The 25,700-nt window shown below is 35.5% G+C and overlaps 2 protein-coding genes across 13 annotated transcripts in view; one reads left to right on the top strand and one right to left on the bottom strand.

Annotated features, from left to right (window-relative positions):
- Positions 1-25,700, top strand: part of SLCO1A2 (solute carrier organic anion transporter family member 1A2) — a 120,033-nt gene that overhangs the window by 50,056 nt on the left and 44,277 nt on the right. The window contains exons 4-7 of one of the 12 annotated variants that reach the window (XM_041736271.1): positions 14,949-15,139; positions 15,485-15,606; positions 20,620-20,761; positions 25,389-25,521. In XM_041736271.1, coding sequence (XP_041592205.1) covers positions 15,547-15,606; positions 20,620-20,761; positions 25,389-25,521 — 335 coding nt within the window. In that variant the 5' untranslated portion in view covers positions 14,949-15,139; positions 15,485-15,546. Of the gene's footprint in view, positions 1-14,948; positions 15,140-15,256; positions 15,607-20,619; positions 20,762-25,386; positions 25,522-25,700 lie in introns of those variants that run through there. The other 11 variants (XM_041736268.1, XM_041736269.1, XM_041736272.1 and 8 more) reach the window with 11 other exon arrangements.
- The window catches only part of LOC121480029 (islet amyloid polypeptide), a 98,483-nt gene that overhangs the window by 35,079 nt on the left and 37,704 nt on the right, over positions 1-25,700 (bottom strand). Inside the window, exons 5-6 of the mRNA XM_041736280.1 lie at positions 24,029-24,237; positions 7,005-7,117 (exon numbers count right to left, since the gene is read on the bottom strand). The gene's annotated coding sequence lies outside the window, so the exon portion shown is untranslated. The remainder of the gene's footprint in view (positions 1-7,004; positions 7,118-24,028; positions 24,238-25,700) is intronic.

Raw genomic sequence — 25,700 nt, 5'->3', positions numbered from 1 at the left:
ACCTTTAACCTGTTCACTACATAAGTGGCACAAAGTTTGGGATGCTCTTTTGTAGAAGAAGCTCTTTTTTATGAGTAAAATATCATATTTTCATTTAAAGAGATGATAGTCTATTTGGAGATACAGATACCTATATGTTTATAATGAAGAAGCAGTGATACAATGAAAAATAACACATTGTATGAGGGCAGATTAAGATGGGTTCGGGGAGACCTCAAACGGTGGCACCTCAGTGGGTGTGACCTTGAAGAATAAGTGGAATTAGCAGAGAAAGCAGAAACATTTTCTACTAAAAGGGAAAAGCATAATGGTGGGTGTAATTGAAAATGTAACTAGCACATACAGGTAGTTGGAGCATAGGGTGAGTGTATAAATGAATATGGATCTTATAGTTAGGGCCATGGGATTTTCCAGATCCTCTGGCTCTGAGTGAATATACTCTGCCCTCCCCTCGCATTGGCTTGGTCATTTGGCATGTTCTGATCAGTAGAAAGCAGCCAGGATGATACTGTGTAAATTCAGCAGGAAGCACTCAGGAGCACTGCAATTGCATCTCTACTTACTTCACTTGCACTCTTGTCATCTGACATGAGAAGAATATGCTTCAGGCAACCTGTGTTTTTAAATGAAAACATGTGGAATGGAAGGAAACCATAATTGAAGTCTAGCATCCAGCCTGACTCAGCTAAGTACATACACCCTGACCCACAGCCAAACAGAGTTGTAAATGTGAAAATACTTGTTTTAATGACATAGAGGTTTTTGAGGTTGTTCTGCAGCATTATTGCACAAAACCTTATAAATCCAGAAATTGGTACTAGAAATAGAGTTCTTCTGTAACAAAAACATGAAGTATGCAGCACTAGTCTTAGAATCCGATGGCAAAAAGACCTCTAATATGATCTAGGAAAATAGTGACTTATGTTACATGGTGAAACATTTCGTCAAACAGTTTTCTGCAGTAGCCTAGAAAATTTAGATAAGGAAGTTCTGTGGGAGAAATGTTAAATGGCATGAGCTGGTCATTGCTAAGTACAACAAAAGACACTACAAAAGAGATGTGTTCAGAAAATTAGATGTTCTCAAGAAGAATTGAAAAGGATTATAGAGAACTTAGAAATCCATGATTGCAAAATAAAATTGTTTCCTATCACAATGATGATGTCTCGGCCATTAGGGCATGTTCTCAGGGGCAAAACTTTATCTAATAACTGTTCTTTAGGGACAACTGCATAACACACACATATTGAGATCACCCATCTGTAAACTGAGCTCATAATTTTTTTTATCTCCTATTAGATGATATTAAGGGATAGTGTAGATATGATAGTGAAGATATGATCTGATGGAGAGATGCAATTGCATTACCTGCTGGATGACACTGAGTCTGGTCTATCTGCTATGCAGCTTACAAAGGCCCTCTAAACTTTCTTGCACTCATACTGAATGCATCACTTTTATCTTTTTTTAAAAAAGTTTTATTTATTTATTCATGAGAGACACAGAGAGAGAAAGAGAGGTACAGAGACACAGGCAGAGGGAAAAGCAGGGTCCATACAGGGTGTCCGACGTGGGACTTGATCGCGGGTCCTCAGGCTGAAGGCTGCACTAAACCGCTGAGCCACCCAGGCTGCCCACATCACTTTTATCTTATGATTGATTGCTTGGCACCCACCTCACTTTCTGACTTGCTGAGTCTGACCGAATGCAGCTCATTCTGGCAGTTCTGGTCACATGGTCACTCTATCTAGGCAGTCAGTCACTCCATCCTTTCCAGGGCCCAGTAGCTGCAGAGTGCATGGCCTTGATTTGGAAATTGGGGGGGGGGGTGTCTCTGTCGTGATTCTCACACTGGGGCTTGCCATAACCTCCACATGTTGTCTTCCCCCCTGATAGCTATCTCTGTAAATGTATACCATCTTTTCTCCCACACAAATATAAGCAACTTCTGGTTCTTTTTTCTGATAAAGATAGAAAAGAATATATTTTAGATCAAAGGTTGCATAACATACAGGTATAACGTGTTCCGGAGACCGTGTTAATCTTCCTAGAAAAGAGAACATGTCTTGCATAGCAACTACAAATGGGATCACTGCTAGTTTGAGTTTGTGGTAAACTATTGTCATCCTCCAGCATTTTCTAATTATTGCAGGGGCCAGAGTGGTGTGTTAAACGGGGGATAGGAAAGGAATCCTGCATTTTTGATCATTTAGTGTAGCATTAATTTCTGCTGTTCTCCCTACCCAGATCACTGTGAAAGATCTTACCCCACAAGCCAAGGAACAAATATGGGGGTTCCACCATTTACTAAGAATAACCATTCTAATTATTGCTGATAAAAAAAATGACCATGAGTGTGTCTGTTGACCCTCTGCAAGCTAGACCTGGACTAAGTCTCTGTTTATTGTCTGCCCACAAATGGCCCCAGACTAACAGAAGGTCTGTAATGACTATTATTGTCTTTAGATATCAATGTCAACTCAGACCCTACATACTAGTTCTTGAAATGTTTGAATATATGCCTTTCCCCAGCATAAGAGTACTCTAGTAAATGGCTATATAGCTCACTGAGGACAGACGGGAGGAAACCATATATACTAGTTGAGATGTCATGGTCCTTTCCTCTTAGGGACCTGGTCTCTCCTCAGTCAATGGGTTCTAATCTAAAAATGACTCATATCAGGAAATTGAACAAGATACTGTAACATATTATTAGGGATGGATGCTCTCAGTCTTCTTATAATCCATCTTTGATTTCGTATGATTGTCTTTACAGCTTCTTGGGTAATATTCTTGTTGGTTACTCATCTATCTTGTACCTCTGGCTGTCATGTTGTATTAATGATCCCCATAACTTTCTGAAGTTCAGATCCCGCTGATTACTACCCCAACCGTAATACTACTTGAAATAATTATACCCACTTTCCTTCTTATATTTAAATACTATCACCTGGCCTCTATTGTTTTGTGATATTATCATCCTCTTTGCTCTTAGAGAGCTCTATTCTATAACAGCATCTCTTAATGTTATCCCTGGCTTACCACCCTGAAATCTCAAAAAATGCTTACCAATGAATTCCATCTTGCTTGGGTAAATGGAATATCCTTTGGAGTCTTCTGTGAAACACAGATGATTGGTGGTGGGGCTTTGGGCCTTATGTGACATCTACTTTAGCATGCTTGCTTCTTTGAGCTTATTATCCCTTCTCCTACCATCTCCCATGGATATTTTGGAATTTCTATTTCACTTAGTGTGGGCTGTCACTTTTCTAAGCTTCTAAGAGACATTACAGAAGCATGCTAGCTTAACCTTTGCCAAATATTAAAACTTGATAAAACCTTATATGTAAGGGATGATATCAGTAAAGGGGAAAATAGATATAGACTGTTTTTAAATGTTGGCCAGGATAACTTTTTAAAAGATTTTATTCATTTATTTATTTGAGTGAGAGAGAGAAGAGTGAGAGCGCTCCAGTGGAGTGGTGGTGGGGCAGGGGGAGAGAATTTCAAGCAGACTCCCCACTGAATTCAGAGCACCACATGGGGCTTGATCTCATGACCCTAAGATCATGACCTGAGCTGAAATCAAGAATCATATGCTTAACTGACTGAACCACCCAGGTGCACCCAGGAGTATTTTTTAAAGAAAATATCAGAAGAACTTACAACCTCACCAGATGCTAGATATAAATTGTATCAAAATTTTTAGAAACAATGCATTTGAAAACTTCTTTGATGCATTTGAGAACCTGGCACATTTCATATCCTTGTATTTCAACTATTCAGACCTGAGCATTGCTTTTCCATTTCACTTACTTTCATTTCCACTCTTCAATCAACAGCCCACATGTCTCATTGTCCTGTGATCCTGTGACCTCAAAAAACTGTTCCTCATCTGATATCTTGCACCAGGAAATGCATCTGGATATTTTTTTCTTTAACCATAATGTTTTATTTATCTAACTCTCTCACCTTTTTGGTTAATTAACTTTTCATCTCTCTCATATTACTCATAACAGCCCTCCTTGTGGTTTCAGTCTGCCACTTCCTTAATTCTTCCCTTCCTTCTGCACTCAAATTTGACTTCATGGTCCATAATTCAATTCTATACTTACCGGCTTCTTAGATTCCTTTACTGCCTGAACCCACTGGCAGGTCGAAATTGCCAATTCCAAATTCTAGATGAACATATACTTCTATTTATCTCCTTTTTCTCTATTGAATATTTCTGACACAAATTACACAATGGTATTTATGATCTTCCATAAAATCATATCATCCAATCTGACTCAGTCTAGCAATCAAGGTCTTTTTAACTTTTTTTCACTAAGTACCTAAGTCTTTATTATACTTGTTTTGTTGATGTTTTTACTTTATTTGTTTTTAGATTTTTTGTATTTCTCTTATTTTCTATTTTTTTTTAATTTTCCTATTTGCTTTTTGCTAGAAGTTTAAATTCCATATTGAGCCCAAGACAAGCACATCCTCCCTCCATCCTGCAGATGAAGGGAATCTGTTATAATTCTCCCTACCACTATTAAACAGTATTTCCATAGAAGTTATTTATGAATTACAAAGAGAAAATAATAACTATACAGAAAGAAAACTGGAAGATATACTTTCACCACTGTGATCAAAGCTAACACTTGCAAAACTGAACAAACTGACATCATGTGTCTTCAGATCACATGCCCTGGGGAGGACATACTGCTTCAGTAGTATTCCTGTTCAAATGTGTAACTAAAAGTTAATCATGAAGAAACATCAGACAAACTCAAATTGAGAAACATTTTGCAAAGCAACTAACCTACACTCAAAAAATTTTCAAGGTCAAGAAACACCAAAAAGAAAAAGGAAAAAAAAAAAAAAAAGGAAAGTAAAAGAAAAAAAAAAAAAGGTTGAATAACTGTTCCTGATCAAAATAAACTAAGATATAACAATGAAATACAGTGCACAGTGCTGAATTGAATCCAGGGTCATTAAAACAGAAAAGCTAGGGGCATCTAGGTACTAATTCAGTTAAACCTCTGAATTCAGCTCAGGTCATGATCTGGGGGGATTGAGTCCGATATGTGGCTCCCTGCTCAGCAGAGAGTCTGCTTGTCTCTCTCCCTCCCCAGCCTTCCCTGCCTTTCCTCCGCCACCCAACTTGTACTCCTCTCTCTCTCTCTCTCAAATAAATAAATAAATAAATAAAATCTTTAAAAAAAAGCAAAATCCAGAAAAGCTGTAACATTATTAGGACAATTGGCACAATTTGAATACAAACCACGGATTAGATAAGAATACTTAACTAATATTAAATTCTCAGGCTTTGAAAATTGTGTTCTGATTATATAAAAGAATGTCCGTTTTTTAAAAAATACACACAGAAATAGTTAGTTAGAAAGGACCACAATATCTCCAGTGCATTCAAATGGCTTAGTAGTGGGGAAGACAGTACATATATGCAAAGAGAATCAGAGAGAAGGAGGGAGGGATGGACAAGGGAGGGAACAGGGAAGCAAACGATGCAAAAGGTAACTAATTGATGAATCTGAGTAAAGAGTATATAGAAATTCTGAACAAATATTACACTGTATGTTAACTAACTAGAATTTAAATAACCTGATACAAAAAATAGAGCATATGGAAATTCTGTATATTCTTGCAACTTTTCTCTATGTTTGAAGCTCTACCAAAATAAACATTGCTAAAACAATACTGCTGCTTAAAGAAGCAGATCCAATAAATGAAACTCTTCATTTATACTCTAATAAGATTCAGTTCTGGTGGGGAGTGTTATATCATAGGAATAGGTAGAAAGATAGGCCAGCAGGCCAACGATTAAAATATATTCTGGCTAAGAATCATGGACTTCAGTGATATTTTAGATATTAGTCAAAACAAAAGTGTGTAAAGGTGCTTTACAGTGTTTTGTGTGCATACATATATATTATGGCTGTTTCCATATTTGCCACTGAGAACTCGACTGGACCAGTGTTACCAATTTATTTGGGCTTGTACAAGAGTCTTATTCTCCCTCATGGTAAAGCACAATCTTTTGAAAATTTTCATAAACTAAAACAAAGTTTATTTAAAAAGTAGTTGATTCTACCTAAGTGTTTGTAGGCAATTATTAGCTTTATTTAATTAAAATATTTGTTAATATTAAGAATGAAAGCAACTTTCTTGTCATGTGTATCATATTATTTAACATAGCTACACACTTCCTTACTTTAAATTAATGTTGTGAGAAAAATGCATGACCCGTTAAGAAACAAATTTAAAAATGACGTTATTTTGTATTTGGCTGCAGGGAATAATATATAAAAGTGTAGGTTGGTACTTAACTATAAAGGTGTTAAAAAAGCTGATATGTTGTTAGAAATTTTTACATTTAGAGTGTTTAAAAAGTTTTAAAAATCAGTAAGCTGTTTTATAATGTTTGAATTTTTTTCAAATTGAGGAAATAAAAGAATGGCTTTTATGTTATTATTTGCAGATATTTCTCTGAGTATGAAAAGACATCTGCATTCAATTTTCCATGTCTTATTCCTTTTCAAAAATTGTTTAGGAACAATGGGACCATAAAAGAAGGTACTAGGTAAAAATTTTGGTTAGGTAAAAATTTTGGTTACATGAATGAAGCTTAATGATCCAATGAAGATAACCTTGAGGAAAATTTATAAAATTATTATTTTTTAATGTTCCCCCTTAGGTTATATCTTAATCAATGCCCTTCAAACTTATCATCTTTATTCAGTGGCCCATTAGAGGTAAAATAAAGTAGCTTATGACTGTGAATAGAGACGATTTAAAATTGTCTAATGATCCAAGCTGCCATGCTGACAAATTCATCTGAGGATTAACTTGAAGGAGAGGCCAGTCATGTGCCTAATCATGTGATTAATGCTAGTCCCTGAGCCTCTTGCTTGATATGTATTCATTCAAAACTGTTCCCTTTATATAATTTAAAAAACTGTTTTATGTACTAATCCCAAAGTAAAAATTGGAATGGATACCTTTATGGCCTGTAACCACATCCAATAGAAAGTTCTTCATAGAAACTCCAGGTGCCTTCCAGCTCTTTCAGTGGTTCCAGTAAGGAAAATCATGGGTGCCTTGGGTTGTTTAGCTAAATTAAAGCCCAAGTAATCAAAGAGAAGAGAAAGAAAAAGGAGACAAAGAAAAGTTCTTAGTGATAGCAAGATAGAGTAACAAGAAAAAATAGAAGTAGTTAAGAATATAACATTACCAAGGATTAGAAATGTGATATGGTCTTATTACATTAGAAAACAATCAATTCCAATGGTGGGCATTCTTTTCCTTTATGTTTTTAAAGTTCAATAAAAATAGTATAAGTACTCTTGTGGAAAACAGCAAAGAAATTTCCAAAGGAAAAATAAAACAAAATCAACCATCCAGAGATAAACACTTTTAGATTCTGGTTTTGGCCTTTTAGTATTTTATCTAAATGAATACAACAGTAAACACACACGTGTGCACACACACACACACACACACACACAAACACCCCACACCATGGTGGAGAGGCAGATTAGGGTAATGGTTCATAGTCTCTAAGGCCAGACTGCATGGGTCTCAATCCTGGCTCTGACACTTACAAGCTGTGTGTCCTTGCACACATTACTTGACTTATCTGTGCTTTAATTCCACATCTTTAAAGTTGGGATATTATTGATGTCATATCATATGTCCATCAACAGATGAATGGATAAAGAAGATGTGTTATGGGCAGCCCTGATGGCTCAGGGGTTTAGCGCTGCCTTCAGCCCAAGGTGTGATCCTGGAGACCCTGGATCGAGTTCCATATCGAGCTCTCTGCATGGAGCCTGCTACTCCCTCTGCCTGTGTCTCTGTCTCTCTCTGTGTGTGTTTGTCTCTCATGAATAAATCAATAAAATCTAAAAAAAAGATATATATATTATATTATATTATATATTATATATATATATAAAATGGACTACTACTTAGCCATCAAAAAAATGAAATCTTGCCATATGCAATGATGTGGATGGAACTAGGGAATATTATGCTAAGTGAAATAAGTTAATCAGAGAAAGACAATTATCATATGATCTAACTCATATGTGGAATTTAAAAAACAAAACAGAGGATCATAAGGGAAGAGAGAAAAAAAATAAAACAAGAAGAAATCAGAGAGGGAGACAAACCATAAGAGACTGAATCCTAGGAAACAAACTGAGGGTTGCTGGGGGCGGGGTAACTGGGTGATGGACATTAAGGAGGGGGTGTGATGTAATGAGTACTGGGTATTATAAAAGACTGATGAATCACTGACCTCTACTTCTGAAACCAATAATACAGTATATGCTAATTAGCTGAATTTAAATAAAGTCTTTAAAACTCACCAAAATAAAAAACTAACTGTGCTTTAAAATAAAAATATTTACGTCATACAGTTTTATGAGACTCTCTGGATTGACATCTGTAAAGCTGCTGGAACAGTGCATACAATATAGAAAGTAGTATATAAGTATAATAATTATTATTTTTTTATTATTATCTCCAATTATATATAGTTTTACATAAAATATCACATTGTAAATATTATAATAGATCTTACGCTTTCCCAATCTGGTTATAGCCCTTCAGGAAAATCTGCTATTTGTGCTTTCCTTGTATTTGGGGTCTTTAACAGTGTCCAATAAATGGATATCGATTAATACCAGCTTTGCTCCCATCCTAACTGAGTCCATAGAAAAATAAAACAGAGAAGTATAACACGGAACATCCAAAATATCACTGTTAGTACTTAACAAGCTGATATGAGGGAATGTGGCTTACTCCTGCTGGCAAGCATGCTTCCTTACAGTTGACTTCCAAATACATAGGCTTCTCCAAGAAGTCAGGGGGTCATATCAGCTATCTCACATGGAGTAAGTGAGGTTACAGAGAGAGTAAAGGCATGTCATGCCAATAGAATGCTATTCATATAAAAGGAAATAGTAAGAATAAGGAATAAGAATTTTATTTTTCCCCCTTTTCTTCTCCCACTATGGGAAGGTTTTCCTTCTGACTGTGATGTTCTTTAAAAACTTGGCTGTTGAAGCAGTCTCACAAAGCACTTAGGGGTAACTAAGACTGTGTATCTCAGATCTCCTTGGACATTTTCCCCATATGTAACTTGAAAAAAGAATCCCAGATATGCCTTGTTGTGTGAAGATTTGGTGACTACAATTGTGTTTACATGATGTAAAAGTAATTTATTAATGTGTGAATCAGTTGAAAATCAGTTCATCTGGTGCAAAATCTCACGTCTTATTGGGTATTATATGGAGACTGAAATGTCTGTATATGTAATGTTAGGAGTTGGCCAATTATGTGACCAATCAAATAGCTTGAGTCTATTACCGAGAATTTAGAGCATTAATGATTGAATGTATATTATCCAGTAATACAAATAGCTACCCTTCACTGAGTGTTGACTGTGTGCTGGCATCATGTTACACGTTTATTACATATTATCTTAATCCTATGCAACTGTGGTTGTATTGAGTATTTGTTTTTCTGCCTCCTATCTTCTCATCCTCTTTGTATCCCAGGACACTGACTTCTGAAAAATTTCTCAGGCTGTCTAGCATCTGATTTCCTGTTAGGTTGTTGATGGCAGTATTGGTGTGAGACTGGAGTTGTTAAAATTAAAACAGACAAGATCAATCTTGGAAATTCCTGGAGCAGACAAAACTAGTTTACCCATACAAAGCTTACCTAAGCTTATTTTTGCAAGACTAACTGGAAACGTGGGTTATTTCTTACTTATGCTTCTGGAAATTGTAAACAAAACTTAAACTATTTCTCAAGGTTGGTATGAAGTAACCACTGAACAATTCACTATCATTTGAGAAAATTCTAATATTCTGACCAACTACTGCAAAAATGAAACAGACACTATTCTCTTACTACATAAGATTCTTTCTAATAATATACTCCTGAGCCTCATTCCATGATTGGGTTTGAGTGCTCCTGGTTTTGAAAAGTATCTTTTTTGGTGTGTGCACAGTAGAAGTTTACTAATTACTACTTCAGTGATTCTTTCTGAAGTTTTGACAAGGTTGTAAAGAGAAGAAAAGCCAGGACATGTCCAACATCTGACAGGTGGTGCCTCTGACAACTTCAGAGGTAGTAGTGCCTCCCCAACCTTGGGGACTCCTGCTCCTACAGATCAAGTCTTTTCCCTTTTTGATACAGTCATAGGCATGGGAGTGACTTCTCACTGGTATAAATCTCTAGATTGCACACCATTTGCCTAGTTTGGCTTTTAAACTCTTATTATACTTTTATAACTGGTTTTCCATATTAAATTCCTTTACTGAACTACTTGTCATGAGTTCTATTATCCTGTCTGGACGTTGGCTGATACAAAGGTAGAGACTGTCTTCATTGTGTGGATAGAATAAGGTGACTCGTACAAAACCACACAGCTAGTTTAACAACAAGCTTTTTTAGACCAGTTGTGTTTCATTTAAAAATCCAAGTACTTGAACTATGGTGCTGTATTCAAATGATATTCCAAATGAATACCCCAAAAAAGTTTTAATTGTCTCTTCCCATTACTTAGCTTAAATTGCCTGTGTTATGGCACTAGCTAGCTATGTTTATCATTTAATTGTCTATCTCTCTCAATAGCTTATGAACAGGCACATATGTTATTATTCATCTTTGTATCCTTAGCACCAACTACTGTGCTTGGACATAGTAAAGTCTTCATAAATATTTGGGGAATGAATGAATAATCATCAATATAATAACTATTAATAGAATTAACCATTAATAAAATAACTACTTTATTCCAACAACCCCACAGGGATATTATGTAAATTTCATAACAATCTTCATTAACAATCTTAAAAGGTAGGCATAAACATATAGCTATCCCACATCATAGGTAAGAAAATATAGGCTAAAAGATTTAAACAACTCACAGCAGGCTAAAAGATTTAAACAACTCACAGCTGAACTAGAATTCACTAACTGGGCTTCAAGTTCTGACATTTTTATTATATCTGGCTGCCTCCAAATGAACAAATAATGGGTTTGGGGGAAATGTAAACATTTTATTGGATTTTCAGTTATTTGGGGAGCTTTATAAACATAAAAGCTTATCTCTATGAGAAAAAGGAGCAATTCAGTATCTATGTGCCATAATTAAATTAAGGAATATGTTTTTCTATCCAAAATTAGGTCTATACAGGCAAAAGGAAGGAAAAAATGGGATAATAATCTGAAGAAATGAAAGAGATTATAAATTGCAAGTGTGGAAGGGGTGCCTGAGAGGCTCAGTTGATTGAGCCTCTGACTCTTGGTTTCAAGCTCAGGTCATAATCTCAGGGTCATGAGATCAAGCTAGGGTCAGGCTCTGAACTCAGCAGGGAATCTGCTTGAGTTTCTCTCCTTCTGCTCTCCACCCCACTTGTGCTCTTGTCCTCTCTCTCAAAAATAAATAAATCTTTTTTAAAAAATTGCAAATGTGGAAAACAATGGTTATTCCCATAATTATTTGACCATTCTCTAGCATGACTTGGCATGGGATATAATACTGATGATATTTACAGCCAGTTCTCCTAAAGATTTAGAGCAGGTTTCACGTTTACTTTTCCACATTTTGGTCTGTTGTCTGGAGTTAGATGGTATGTTATCCAAAGTAACAGGTTAGGTATTTTTATTACTGGATTGCTGCTGATGGCAGGTTTTCCTTGTGTTATTGTGTGTTCCATACTTTGCTTTCCATGGTAGATTCAGTGTCTGAGTCTATGACCCAGTTAAATTTCACCTCTATTTTTGCCTGGAGTCATGCATTCCTGGTACCTCCTCTGAATGTAGGAACTAAAATAATACTTAATACTTGTAAGGCTGATTTACAGAATCCATTATCTTATTTTTTTAAAGATATTATTTATTTATTCATAGAGACAGAGAGAGAGGCAGAGACACAGGCAGAGGGAGAAGCAGGCTCCACGCAGAGAGCCTGAGGTGGGACTCCATCCAGGGTCTCCAGGATCACGCCCTGGGCGGCAGACGGCGCTAAACCGCTGCACCACCAGGGCTACCCACATTATCTTATTTTTTTATTTCAGATGAAAATGAACTAATAAAAGACAAATAATGTGGAAGGCACCACACAAAGTATTATTATTGCTCCTATACATGCCTTATTGGCGCTGAACTTGATTTGGTATTGGCTGAAATTATTTCAGCTGGATACCACCAAGAGGTGGTTCTTCTCTTGCAGAACTAGGAGTGACTTGAAGACTCTGGAAATAAACAACTTTCATAAGGTTTTTGCTGGGGCAGCCCTCTCTTTTCTTCCTGGGGGAAGGATGTTCTCTTAAGTCTTCTTTGTGTTATGTACTACCAGTTTTGCCATGATAAAGGAAAGTCTTCATTTTATTCATTCAATAGTATAGAGTAATGCAGAATTAAACATACACATTTTCCTCTGGTTATTTATAGTAATAAAGAACAATGTATAGATACTTAACACTGGGGAGAAAGCACAAACGACCATTTATTTGCTTTGTTAAATGTTGTATTCTTTTGTGATTGAGACATACCATTAAGGGCTGACAACCCAAGGTGCCAACACTCCCTTCCAACCCACTACCCTCACTGTGTTGCTATTCAATGGTTACAGAGTTTCAATCATGCAAGATGAAATAGCTCTAAGGTCCAAAGACCTAAAATATGAATTTAGTTAACAATTCTATAATGTGTTTTTACCACAACTAAAAACAAAGAATCTCAACAGGATTGTGACCAGGAGGCCTAGAAGAAACTCAATCACTTTTGTAGAGAATGCATACTAAAGAATTACTTGCCTTCATTTGAATGCTGAGAAGAGTTAAAGAAAAAAAATGCTTCTCCATTTAATAAAAATTGAGCAAGTTGTTTTCATTAACAGTAATGATTGATGGGGATTCATTGGTGACACTGTGGTTCCAGGAGCAGAAGTCACCGTATAAACAACATTGTGCTAACAAAAGGAGTCTGTTCACATGGCTGGCACTTGCAAGGACACAAGGATATGGAGAAACAACACGTGCATTCCCTGATTTGGAGCCAAAGTGCTCAACAGTGATTGTGACATTAACTATTGGATTTCATGGATTTTATTAAATAAACAGAATAGATTTTATCCATTCATTCATTCATTTTCCCCCATTAAAATTTTTTAAATGTGTCTGAAAAGCTAAAATGTTTTGGGGGAATGCTCAGTGTTAACTCAATCACATTGAATTCCTTCCAAGTGCTTAGCTTCAAACACGACCTCTTATCCCAGTCAAGACAACTGTTTATAAAACTTCTCTCAAGACAGTAAACACATTTTAAACAAATCTTTGAGGCCAGGTAACAAAAACTGCTCAAGGTGGGTACATCGTATCATAATGCAGGGATGGAACTAGAGAATTCCCCTTTGTAGTGATTTTCTGTGTCACTAACTCCACTTCGTGTGGCTGCATGGGAAAAATAGGTATTCAGAATAGTCATGACTTTACCCACTAAAAAGAGTGAAGCCAACTTTGATATGGAAGAGGAAAAAGTTTTCTCCCTCTTATTGTTTGATTGGGTGACCATAATTGGGTTCAGATATTGTCAAGAAGAATAGAAAGAAAAAAAGAGAGAGGAGGAAGACTGGATTCTAAATCAAAGAAAGAAGAATGAGGGCAGTTGAGAGGTTTCTGGTAAAAGCTGATATTACAAACGAGGACCAAAAAATAGCAGTTCCTATTGTTTTAAAAAATTAATTCCATCTCTTGGTCTTTCCAAAACTAGTGCCATGTACTTGATCCACAATTAAGGTGATTTGGCATTTTATGTGGGGGACTTCAGCATGAGTTCATTTGTATGCTATTCAGATTTGCCAAGCTTCTAATCATTTTCATTTATGATCTATGAAACTTTCACCACTTATGTACCAATTTGTATTTGACCATATGCTGTTCAGTTCTATTCTAAAGTGTTTTATTTAAAAGTTTCACCTTTTTCAATAAAAATATAAGTTCCTTGGGATCTGAGTCCAAGTACATTTCATAGAGGCCTACACCTTTCTAACTAGTTTATATTATCTATAAGAGAACTTATCTGTCTTGTTCACTGCTAAAATCCTGTGCTTAGCACTATGATTGCTACATAGTCTTCCAATAAATGTTTGTTACATCTGTGAGGGAATGAGTAGAGAGATTTAAAATCATATGTAACAGCTCAGTGGCTGTTGCCTTCAGAAAATGTATAGAGGGGGCAGCCCTGGTGGCTCAGCGGTTTAGTGCCGCCTTCAGCCCAGGATGTGATCCTGGAGACCCGGGATTGAGTCCCACATCGGGCTCCCTGCATGGAGCCTGCTTCTCCCTCTGCCTGTGTCTCTGCCTCTCTCTCTCTCTTTCTCTCTCTCTGTTTCTCATGAATAAATAAATAAAATCTTAAAGAAAAAAGAAAATGTATAGAGGTAAAGCAATTAGGTTTTAGAAAGTTAACGTCATTGAGGATCACTTGTTAAAATGGATATTGTTCAGAGGATTTTAATAAATTAATGCTGGGGATACTAGTAAAGTATCACTCTGGCAACTTGAAATGGATTTACTAGAATAAGTGTTGCCAGCGTGAAACACTTTGGTTTTGGTACAAAATAATCCCCTTCTTTCAAGACATAGTAGACAAAATCTTTGACAAGGAGTTAGTAGAATGTAATAGAGTTTAAGTCATCCTTTTGTTTTACATATAAAAATGTGTGCCTACATATCATACATACGAAAATGCACATATATCTGTATTTATGAAATGTGTAAGTATAGAGATCTCCACTTATATGTTTGGTCTTCTAACCCTCACGTTCTACCTTCAAACTGTAGGATTCTTTTCCAGATCATAGAATTATTTGTTATTTTTACTTAGGCTATTTCCATGATTAAAATTCCATATCTCCCCAGGTTTCTGTGAATCAGCAGTGCCTCAGAAAGCGTTTCCCTTCCTGAGACTCCAGGGAAGTCTTGGAACGCAAAGAACTTGAAGAGGGAGCCTGGCCAAATAGAGATTTTTGAGCCTTGGTAGGCTTGCTGAAGCAGATTTTTAGCACAAACACAAATCAAAGTCTTTGTGTTCTTAAAAGGAGCATTTTTATGTAAGTCCAAAAACCTCACTTTGGTTCTATTTGTTTTGGCTAAAGAAATGAAACATGGTTTGTTTTAACCACGTGGTTATTATTTTGCAAGGAGACCGTAGCAAATTATTCTAATATCTTTAATCTCACTAAAGAGTAACTGAAGTTATTTGATGTAACTTTCTCAATGGAAAATTAGCAACTAAATTTTCTCTAACGTCATTATTTTCTTCTAGATCTGAATCAAAGCTTCTCAGGTATTTTTGTAATACAATGGATTCTGATTGTTACTCAGATTCCATGTTTTCTTCAAAAGAATGACGACTTACGATTTTGCCAATTAATAGGTTTTTGTCTTCTTAAAAGGATAGAAATAAGAAATATCAAGATTTAATACCTAAATATCTTGAAACACTCAGAAGAGCAACATGGCAGAAATTGAGAAAAGACTTGAAACTCATAGGATAAGATGTCTTTCCAAGCTGAAGGTATGGACTTGTGTGTGTATGTATATATGTATATGTACTATTTTTTAACTTAGAGCTTGTAAAGTTTTTCACATGAAATGATTTAGTTTTAATGTCACATTATCTGATAAATTGATAATTTCTTGCTTTGCTGAAGTTAGTTTTATAACTGAGGGTTAAATTAAGGGCTATGGATTCAGACAATTTAATCAGAAATAGTTTTGAGGAACTTAAATGGAAGACAAGGTCTTAAAGTTTTCAGGTACATAATATGTTACAGGAAGAATTGATTTCTTGGATCAAAAGGTCATTTTAATGCTCACACTTGTGGGGGCTATAGTCCAGAAGAGTATGGGGGTCTCTCCTAGAAAATGGTTCATTGGACAGAAATGCTTTGTTGATCTGCATGCAATTATTACTTCACAATGACCCAGTAAAACAAATGTTTACTTCAAGCTTTGGCAACATATCAATCATTCTCTATAAGAATAATGCCCATTTGTTAGCTGTTTCCGGTATTCTTGCCTGTTTCAGAGCAAATTATTTTTGTATAGCTTCAAAGCCATTTGCCTTCAAAGAAAATTTGAATTTGTTTTAAACCAAAGGATCTGGAAATTTGTCTCAATTCTACAGTTAGTGCCTTCAAGTGGTTTTCAGACTAAAACTGTCACCAAAATTCTCCCTATCAAAGTTTGCTTTCTCTTCACACACGTAGAGAAAATCCACTCATGTGCATAAAAGTGGTGAATTATGATCTAGAACTAGAACACTACTTTTGCCTAAAATGCCATATTAATTATTTATTTTAAAAATTCCTCTTAAATTGTCCCTCTATTTTCATATCCTTCTCCTAAAATTGAGTGGTTAAAAATAAGAATCTAGGCTTAGGCTCCCTGTATTCATACATGGGCTCAACTGTGTACTTGCCATTTGACCTTGGACAAGTTTCTTTTTTTTTCTTTTATTATAAATTTATTTTTTATTGGTGTTCAATTTACCAACATACAGAATAACACCCAGTGCTCATCTGTCAAGTGCTCCCCTCAGTGCCTGTCACCCATTCACCCCCACCCCCCACCTTCCTCCCCTTCCACCACCCCTAGTTCGTTTCCCAGAGACAAGTTTCTTAACCTCTTTCCACTTCAATTTTCTTACTTGAAAAAGCTAATAACAATACTATTTTGTAGGATTTTTTTCCTTTTCATATACTTGGAAAAATGACTAAAATATTGTAAACATTTAATAATCATTAACTATTATTATTGATAGCATTAGATGTTAACTAACTGGAATTTAAATAAAAACTTGGAAGAAAAAATTAATATTAAAAGCATTTGTGTATAAAAGTCAAGTCAGTTGTTATTTATAAATAATTGCTCTTAATTTCATATTGCATGCTACTTTGGAGTTTGGCAATATTAAATATCGATGTTCATGCTATGGCAAAATATTGAGAGGACAAATTTATCAGGTAAAATTGGGCACCAACTGCTTAATAGCCAGATTTTTTTTCTTCTTTGATTCTCTGAATATAGAAATATGCATATTGAGCAAAATTCTTTAGAAAGCATCAGAGGACTGTCCTCAGTAAGTTTGCTTCAAACTGTGGGCTGTTAAAAGCTATTAGGACTAGCTTCATAAATATAAATGTTATTTTGCACCAGACACCAGTCAAAATAGCCACTGGTTGCTTTCATTTTGTGACTAGAACAAAACAGTTTAGGCAGCCTACCTAGGTGTCTTAGAAAAGAATACTGGGGTCATGATTCATCTAGTTTCTACTCTTAAAATGTAAAATAAAATAAATTATTCTCCCAAATATGATTTGTATGTTATTTGGTAGACCTTGCTTTTAAAATAAAACCTGAATTATAAAACCATGTGAAAATTTTTTACTCTCAATCATGTGCTCTGCAAAGATTTATAGTGTAGAGACAGTTTCTACAAATGACATTTACTGTGAAAGAATAAACAACTAGAGATACAGCTATATTATCTTCTCAGCCATATAATGGATTTGACCCATATTAAGCTTGATATTTAAATTTCCCATGTCTTTTTCACATACATTTCTATTCAGATTTCTCCAAATGAATTGATACAGGCAGCTTAGCTTAGGAACATTTAATCCTGTTACATTTCCTCTTATATTCAGCTTACTTTCAGCTCTGACCACTTCCTCAGGATGTTTTTGAATACTTATTCTGTCATTAATTCAGCAGACTTGTATTGAGTGCCTACTATTCTTGAGGCATTTACTAGACACCAAAGATACAGAGGTAAATAATATATGGATCCTATATTTTGAATTATTCATAGAATAGTGAGGGAGGAGGTTATAGGCATCCAAGCAAATACATAAAATGAATTATGGTCAGAGCTGTAATAGAGACAGTACACGGTAAGATGGGAAGGTAACAAGTGAGTAGTCAAGGCTACCTGGAGAGCAGAGAGGCAAGGAAGTTTCCACAATAGAAAGGATGGTAGAGCCGACCTTATTATATATAGAGATAGAGGATATATTTATTTGATGCATAAGAGTAAGAAAAGCATTCCAAGAGGAATCCCATCCTATAAAATGCACTGAGATGTAAAAATAGCATGGTGAATTAAGAAACTGTAAGTAGAACATTATGTCCAGGGACAAGTAGCAGGAGATGATACTGATATATAGATGAGACATTGTTTGCCATCTAAAAAGGTAGAGATTTTTTGTTTTAAGAAGTGAGACTGCTTGCTAGTTATACATTTTATTAATTCATTTCACAGATATTTACTAACCTCCAAATTAGTGGTAGTGGCAAGTGGGGAGAGTTTAAGTATGTACAAGACCAGAGGCAACTAAGGAATGCTGGCAATTGTCTCAGCTACATTGTGTGTCCATTTGAGAGACTTCAGCATATGGGTGATAGGGAAAGTCATTAGTGATATTTCTTAGGGGGAGCACATATAGCACAAAGAGTAGAGGGTACAAGACAAATCCTGAAAGCGTTGGCCAAAGAGAAGACTGAATAGAGTCTAGCAAGTAGGTAACATACAGGTATGCATGGGGGGAGAGAATTTCAAAAAGAAAAGAGAGATTAGCAGAATTAGATGAATCAGAGACATCAGGTTAGTTGAGGACTGAGAAGTATCTATTGAACTTAGAAATCAGGAAGTTGTTTTTGACCTTCTTTGGAGTCACTTCAGGAGAGGCCAGACAGTAGTAAACTAAAAGGTGAATGGAAGGTTAAAAAGTCTAGGCAATAAACCAAGACTGTTCTTATAAACAGCCTGATGGTAGCTGGAGTAGCAACTATCAGGGGTTGGGAGGAAAAAACAAAGAAACAAACTCTCTCGATATAGATATAGATTATAGATATATATATAGATATAGATATAGATAGATATACATCATATACACATACAAAAAAACAAACTATATATCTAGATATATATCTATGATATCTATAGATATAAGGTATCTTATATCTATAAGATATTTCTGTCATGTATATAAATATAGACATATCCATATAGATATATGTATATCTGAATATATATGTATATAAATATATATGACATAAATATCTTGAAAATATATATAAATTAGTGGGAAGAGAGGCAGGAAAGAGTATGAGGTTGAAAATAGAAGAGAGAATACTAACTGATAAATCAAAATTTCAAATGGGAAGAATGGATTCAAAGTATGGGTGGAGGGATTTTATTGTACTGGAGAAGGGACACCTATCTTTCAAATGCAGGAGGGAAATTAGAGAGGCAGAGATGGAGGGAAGTTTGAGGGTGGCATTCCTGAGATCATTTGCTGGTCATGAAAAGCACCTGACTGGTTTGAAGACTGAGAAATAGAAAAGACTGTGAATAATTTTAAAGGAAATATATAAGGTGCAATATAAATTGTGGGGTTGGTTGAAAATTGGGAATGTGGAAAGTAGTGGGGTAAGGATTTTAGGGATTTGGGTATGCTGGCTAGAATAGACTTACTAATCTCCCAGGATGGAAGTGCATAAGGAAGCATCTTTAAGTGGGACCAAGGAAAAAGCCCTATGGCATAGGGCTGGAAATCACCATTCAGGATGACCTAAATCTATCCAATCTAATGGGAAAGATTTTGTTGGTTTTGAAGCAGTGTATAAATTACCTGACTATACTATTACCCAGTATACAGCACTCCTTTGCCAAATCCTTTACTGAAATCTAAGTCTGTTTCTTTCTAACTTAATAAACCTATCAAAATTTTGATTTTTCCACTTTTTTTAGTGAAACCATACTAGCTGTTGGTGATCACAATGGTTCTATTTCTTAAGCTGCCCTTGATTTTTGTTATGGATCACATTAACCTGACTGTCCTCTGAAACTGTATCAGTATACAAGAAATGTGATTCAAGACACAGAAATTTATTATATTCATATTTGTTTCTTATAGTAAGTACTTGTTCAGTTTAGAAACATATTTATAATGGTTTAAAATTACTATACTATATTATAATATGAATAAATATATAACACTGCTTTAAATAAATAAACAGAGTGAGCAGCAATCTAATGTTACCTAATTTTATTACTTTGGAGAGACCTTGAGCGAATTTGCTATAGAAATAACATCTGTGTGATGCTTTGTTCTTTTTTTATTATCATATATGTATTCTTTATACTACAGAGAGCATTATAGTGCTGAGGAGCTATTTAAACTATTAGCTATATCTTATTTAAAATGACTATTTCTGTGTATGTACAGGATGTGCCTATAAAATAATGAGACTCTAACCTACAAAATTAAATATTACTAATCAATCTCACTTTGAGTTTTCAAAGAGCTAACATGACATGACAGACCCGAAGAACAGACCACATTAAAAGTTTCTTCAAACTCAAAAAAAAAAACCCAAAAAAACAAAAAGGTTTCTTCAAATTCAAGGGTTATTGGCATTGGAGACAATCAGTCTTGTGGTAGAAGATATTTTGTCAACAGGTGGCAAATATATAGTAAAAAATAAATTTTTTCTGTGTTTTCTCATATTCCTTTCTCCCTAGATGTTTCTGTTGGCTATAACATGTGCATTTGTATCCAAAACACTCTCTGGATCTTATATGAATTCCATGCTCACACAAATAGAGAGACAATTCAACATCCCTACATCTCTAGTCGGATTTATTAATGGGAGCTTTGAGATTGGTAATGAATTACTATTTCTTTTTATATTGCACTACTTCTTTGTATATTTATCTATATAGCTAGTCTGAATTTTTTTCTCCTTATTTGCAATTTTAGGACATCTAATCTGACAGAATAACACGTTTTCCAAAATGGATGAATAGCCTTGCTAACTTTGGAATATTCTTAAAAACAATTCATTTAGGGGATCCCTGGGTGGCGCAGCGGTTTGGCGCCTGCCTTTGGCCCAGGGCGTGATCCTGGAGACCCGGGATCGAATCCCACATCGGGCTCCCGGTGCATGGAGCCTGCTTCTTCCTCCACCTGTGTCTCTGCCTCTCTCTCTCTCTCTGTGACTATCATAAATAAATAAAAAATTTAAAAAAAAACAAAAAACAAAAAAAAACAAAAAAAAAACAATTCATTTAAATATTATCCCCCAAATAACACTTAAATATTGCCACATATCCCATCATTGGGCTTTTTATGCTAATAGTTTTTTGGCTGTCTAGCATGAGTAGCAGAGTATTTAGAATTTTTGTAATCTATCGTTTGACAATTCTTAAGAGCTCTATCTTCCTATTTAGAAGATATATATCATGGAAAACAAAGGAATCTTATTTCCCAAGGAAAACATGAATATTTTTCTTCTCCTGCTGTTTCTGGGAGACTAACAATTCTTCTTTCTAAGTGCAGAGGGAAGAAGAAACTGTTTTCCCATCTCCCTGAATTTATTTCAGAAACAGACTTTAGGAAAGAATGAAGTCTATTCTTACTGTCTGATTTTTGTGGAAGACTGGGAAGATTTGAAGACAGGGAAAGAATAAGGAAGAGAAAGGTTTCCCCTGTAAACTATGCTACATAGAAATATGAATGCCATTCTTTCACAGTTTTAGAGTAGCTTCTCCTTCCTCCATGGTGAGAGTTGTCTTTAATATACTTAATCAATATCTGGAAGAAAAATTGGGACTGAGGAGACAAAACTGAAACAGGTAATGCTTGATCTTGTCTCCTAGTGTTTAATTCCCTCAGACTCAGCTCTGTACCACTAGTGTGCTGGATCTGGGTGATGGAGCTAGAAATAACTCATTGTATAGTCTTGCCTGGACTCAGCTCACAGTCTAATGGAGGACATCGATGTACAATAGTAATTTTAATAGAAGGTAGTAAATTTGGTGCCATAGGCAGATGCAAAGTCCCATAGAAACATACATCAGGGACACAGTCTTACTTAGGGAAGATGTTGAAGGATGAGTAAAGAGTTTTCTAGGTGAATAGACAGGGTCTAATGAGTATGAAGGGAATTCCAATAGAAGAAGAAGCATAGGGTGAGGTAGCATAGTAGTGTGTATGTGCGGAGTAACATTCAGCCCAATATTATTGACTTGCAAAGTTTATGTGGGAGTTATTAAGATATAAGTCTGGATAAATAGATAGGGGTGAGAAATAGACTATAGAGAACCTTGCATGCTTCCTATGGAACTTGCACAAAGCAAAAATTATAAAAGTAAAAAGAAACCTGGTTTTATATGAATAAAGTTATTATCAAAATATTAAAATGACTTTTCATATAGTAATATTTGTGCTTACCAACACACTAAACATAATATCTACACTAATTTTCAAGTAATAAGTAGGATCAATATTTTGAGGTATCTGCAACAATTATAATATCACATACAAATATCTGTAACTTCTATTGGTGACAATCTGTGTCAAAATCATAAGTACTGTTAATGCCACCATACTTTGTACCTATTCTCACTATCAAAGAAAATGCTAGTATTAATTTTAATTAAAACTTAATGAAAATAAAGATAAAATTTCTTTTCTCATTTAAGTTCATGGAACTCTTGATTTCTATCCATGGATCCTTGAAGGTTTATTTATATACTGCAGGTTAAGATCGCCTATTTAAAATGATAGAGTTATTTTTAAGCAGGGCCATGCTTGTGGCTATGTTGGAAACACATTTGAAGGTGGCCAGCCAACCAGAGAGGATCCTAGCAGGCCAACACAAAAGCACAAGAGAGAGCTATGTGGGTCTAAGTCAAGATTATACTGGTAGAAATACAGAGAAGAGAGTGACCTACAAAATATTAGGAGTTAATCTTCTGAGAACTTAATGGTAGATTAGTTGTGGTGGATGAGAAAAGTAGATGCCCCCAGGTTTACAGCAGTGGAATGGATAGTGGTGCTGAGACAGAGAACAGAGGAAGGAGGACAAGACTGTGGTAGCAGCTATGGGTTGATGATATGTTCTGTTTAGGCAAATTATTTGTGGTAGTAGCAGTGAGACCTTTGAGTAATGATGTCTGAGTGGCAGTTATATAAGCTGGAAGCATTGGAGGAACCATCTGGGCTGGAGCTACTGATTGGTGAATAAACAAGTGGTTGTTAAAATTAAAGAACAGAAGAGGTTATTTAGGGAAAGGGTACCGGGTGATAAGTCCAATGGACAAAGTGTGGATCCCTGAAGTGTACCAATACTTAAGGAACAAGTGGAAGAAAGGAGCCCACAAAAGTGTTAAGGAATTAAGAGGGAAACAGGAGAGAATGTTATGATAGATACCAAGGAGTAGAAGTTTCCAAAATAAAAATTTGTCAGCAGTCTCAAAAGCATTAGTATATACAGTTAGAAAATAGGATAGAAAATTATTCCCTGGGTTTTATAATGCAATAATTGATGATCTTGTCCAGAGCACTTTTAGCTAAACAGTAGATAGAGAAACTAGAAGGTAGAAAGAGAGCAGTGACTTTGGGAAAGAATGGGAAGGGAAGAAGTGGAATCTCTGACTATAGGTAATTGTCAGTTTGGAGAGAAACTAGAGAATATTTGTAATTAAAATGCAGCTGAGAGGGAGAGACTTAAAATATATGAGGGATATTTTAATTATTAGAGTAAGTATCTGGAGAAAATGGAAGTGCCCAGGTGGGGTGTTAGACCTTGGATGGTCAGATGGGCACCACTACCTCTGTAATTGAAGGCAGGTGGTAAGGCCATAAGGTGGGAAACTTGACTGCCCTAAATTTCATGACAAAGTATAAACTATCAAAAGTGAGTGGCAATAGGTGGCTTGAGAATGATGAAAATCTGAAATAATCGCTGAAGGGAAGGGGAGAGGTAATTTATAGATACCAATCAATGTTTTAGTTTGCTTACCTTTCCTCAGGAATTTTTATAGACTGTTCCTCACACCTTTAATAAAATCTTATCTATCCTTTCCTATTCCCTCTCATGGTGATTGTTTTACTAACAGAGAAAGGCAATTTGAAAGATAAGCTTACCCTTATGTGTAGAGAAGTCTCTTCCTTTCTTCTTTCAAAAATGGAAGTGGATTTCAAACGGTGGCTTTTTAGAGATAATACCTTCAACACGGATGGCTTTGGTGATGGGGATTTTAGAAACCTAGAGAGGCCAGTGTGGTTGTACTTGGTGGGGCACTGTCCATATGAAACAATGTAGGTGCTGACATCTCTTCTACTTACAAGGTAGACTAGAGAGAAACATATAAGGAAAGAAAAGTCTTCAAAATATATACCACCACTTAGAAAATTATTAACAACTTGAGAGAGAGTTTAAAAATTTTTTATAGTTCTCAAGTTCATCATAGAAGTTTTCCTTACGCATAGTAGGATTAGGGAAAATATTGATTACTGAATTTAAAATGTATGATATAAGAACTTCCTCATGTATTTGGTTCTTTCTTTTTGTTAATTTAAATTCAATTAGCCAAAATACAATACATCATTAGATTCAGATGTAGTTTCCAATAATTTATCAGTTGCGTAAAACACCCAGTGCTCATCATATCAGGTGCCCTCCTTAATGCCCATCACCCAATTACCCCCCTCAGTTTGTTTCCCAGTTAAAGAGTCTCTCATGTTTTTTCTCCCTCTCTAATGACTTCTCATTCAGTTTTCCCTCCCTTTCCCTATGATCCTTTTTTCAGTCCTGTATGCCATTCTTGTCAAGGGCTTGTCCGTTGGAATGGGGCCTCCTCAATTACTTTCTTCATCTTGAAACATCATCCTAAGATGTGGATAAATATTTCACTGAATTATTTACCCCTCAAAGCAGGTCTTCCTTCTAAGATCCAATTGGAAATGTGGGGACCTACTATTTTTTACTTTTAAGGAGAGAAGTAAAAATAAACAAAAATCTCTGGCTTGCTTATATTCACCAACACAAAGTTATATTTAAATCATAAGTTGTACAACATATATCTATCTGAATTTGACTTTGGCTTCCTTTTCAAGCATGAAGCAGGCATGGAAGGAAAGGCCAGAGGTGACATACAGTCTAACACCTACTTTGGCATCCCATTTTCCTAAGGCTACATAATCATACACAGAGTTCTTAACATCTCTCAGAACTATTCCCCAGTCTCTTCTACTGACTTCTCTTCTTCTGCCCTCTTTAAATATTGGTATTCCACAGAGATCTGTTTACATATTTGTCGACATTGTGAAACAAAATTCTTCTTCAAGGCAGTTTTGTCTTATTTATTGTTTCATGTGTCCCTAGTACCAGTCCTAGTATTTGAAATAGTTTTTATACAACAAATATTAAATAGTAAATGATTGGATGAGGATAAGGTATTTATTCTTATTGAAATATTCATTTTTCATCTTAATTTTTTCCTAGGAAATCTTTTGTTGATTATATTTGTGAGTTATTTCGGAACCAAATTACATAGACCTATACTGATTGGTGTTGGATGTGTGGTTATGGGCCTAGGGTGTTTCTTACAATCTCTACCTCATTTCCTCATGGGCCGGTAAGTATTCCATTTCTGATGACTTTTTAGGTTCAACTTTTGACCACATGAAATTAAACTTGAAATCTCCTTTCTAGGAACAATACTTCCTAAAAGCATAGAGCACTGCAATGGGAGCCAGAAGATGCAGATCCTGTTCCACCAGTCTGGTGTGCTCTGGGCACCTCACTTCACTTGCA

This window comes from Vulpes lagopus, chromosome 21 (genome assembly GCF_018345385.1).
Source record: "Vulpes lagopus strain Blue_001 chromosome 21, ASM1834538v1, whole genome shotgun sequence".
Classification (NCBI taxonomy): Eukaryota; Metazoa; Chordata; class Mammalia; order Carnivora; family Canidae; genus Vulpes; species Vulpes lagopus.
The sequence above is the reverse complement of the archived record's forward strand: the minus strand, read 5'-3'. Positions and strand labels throughout refer to the sequence as shown.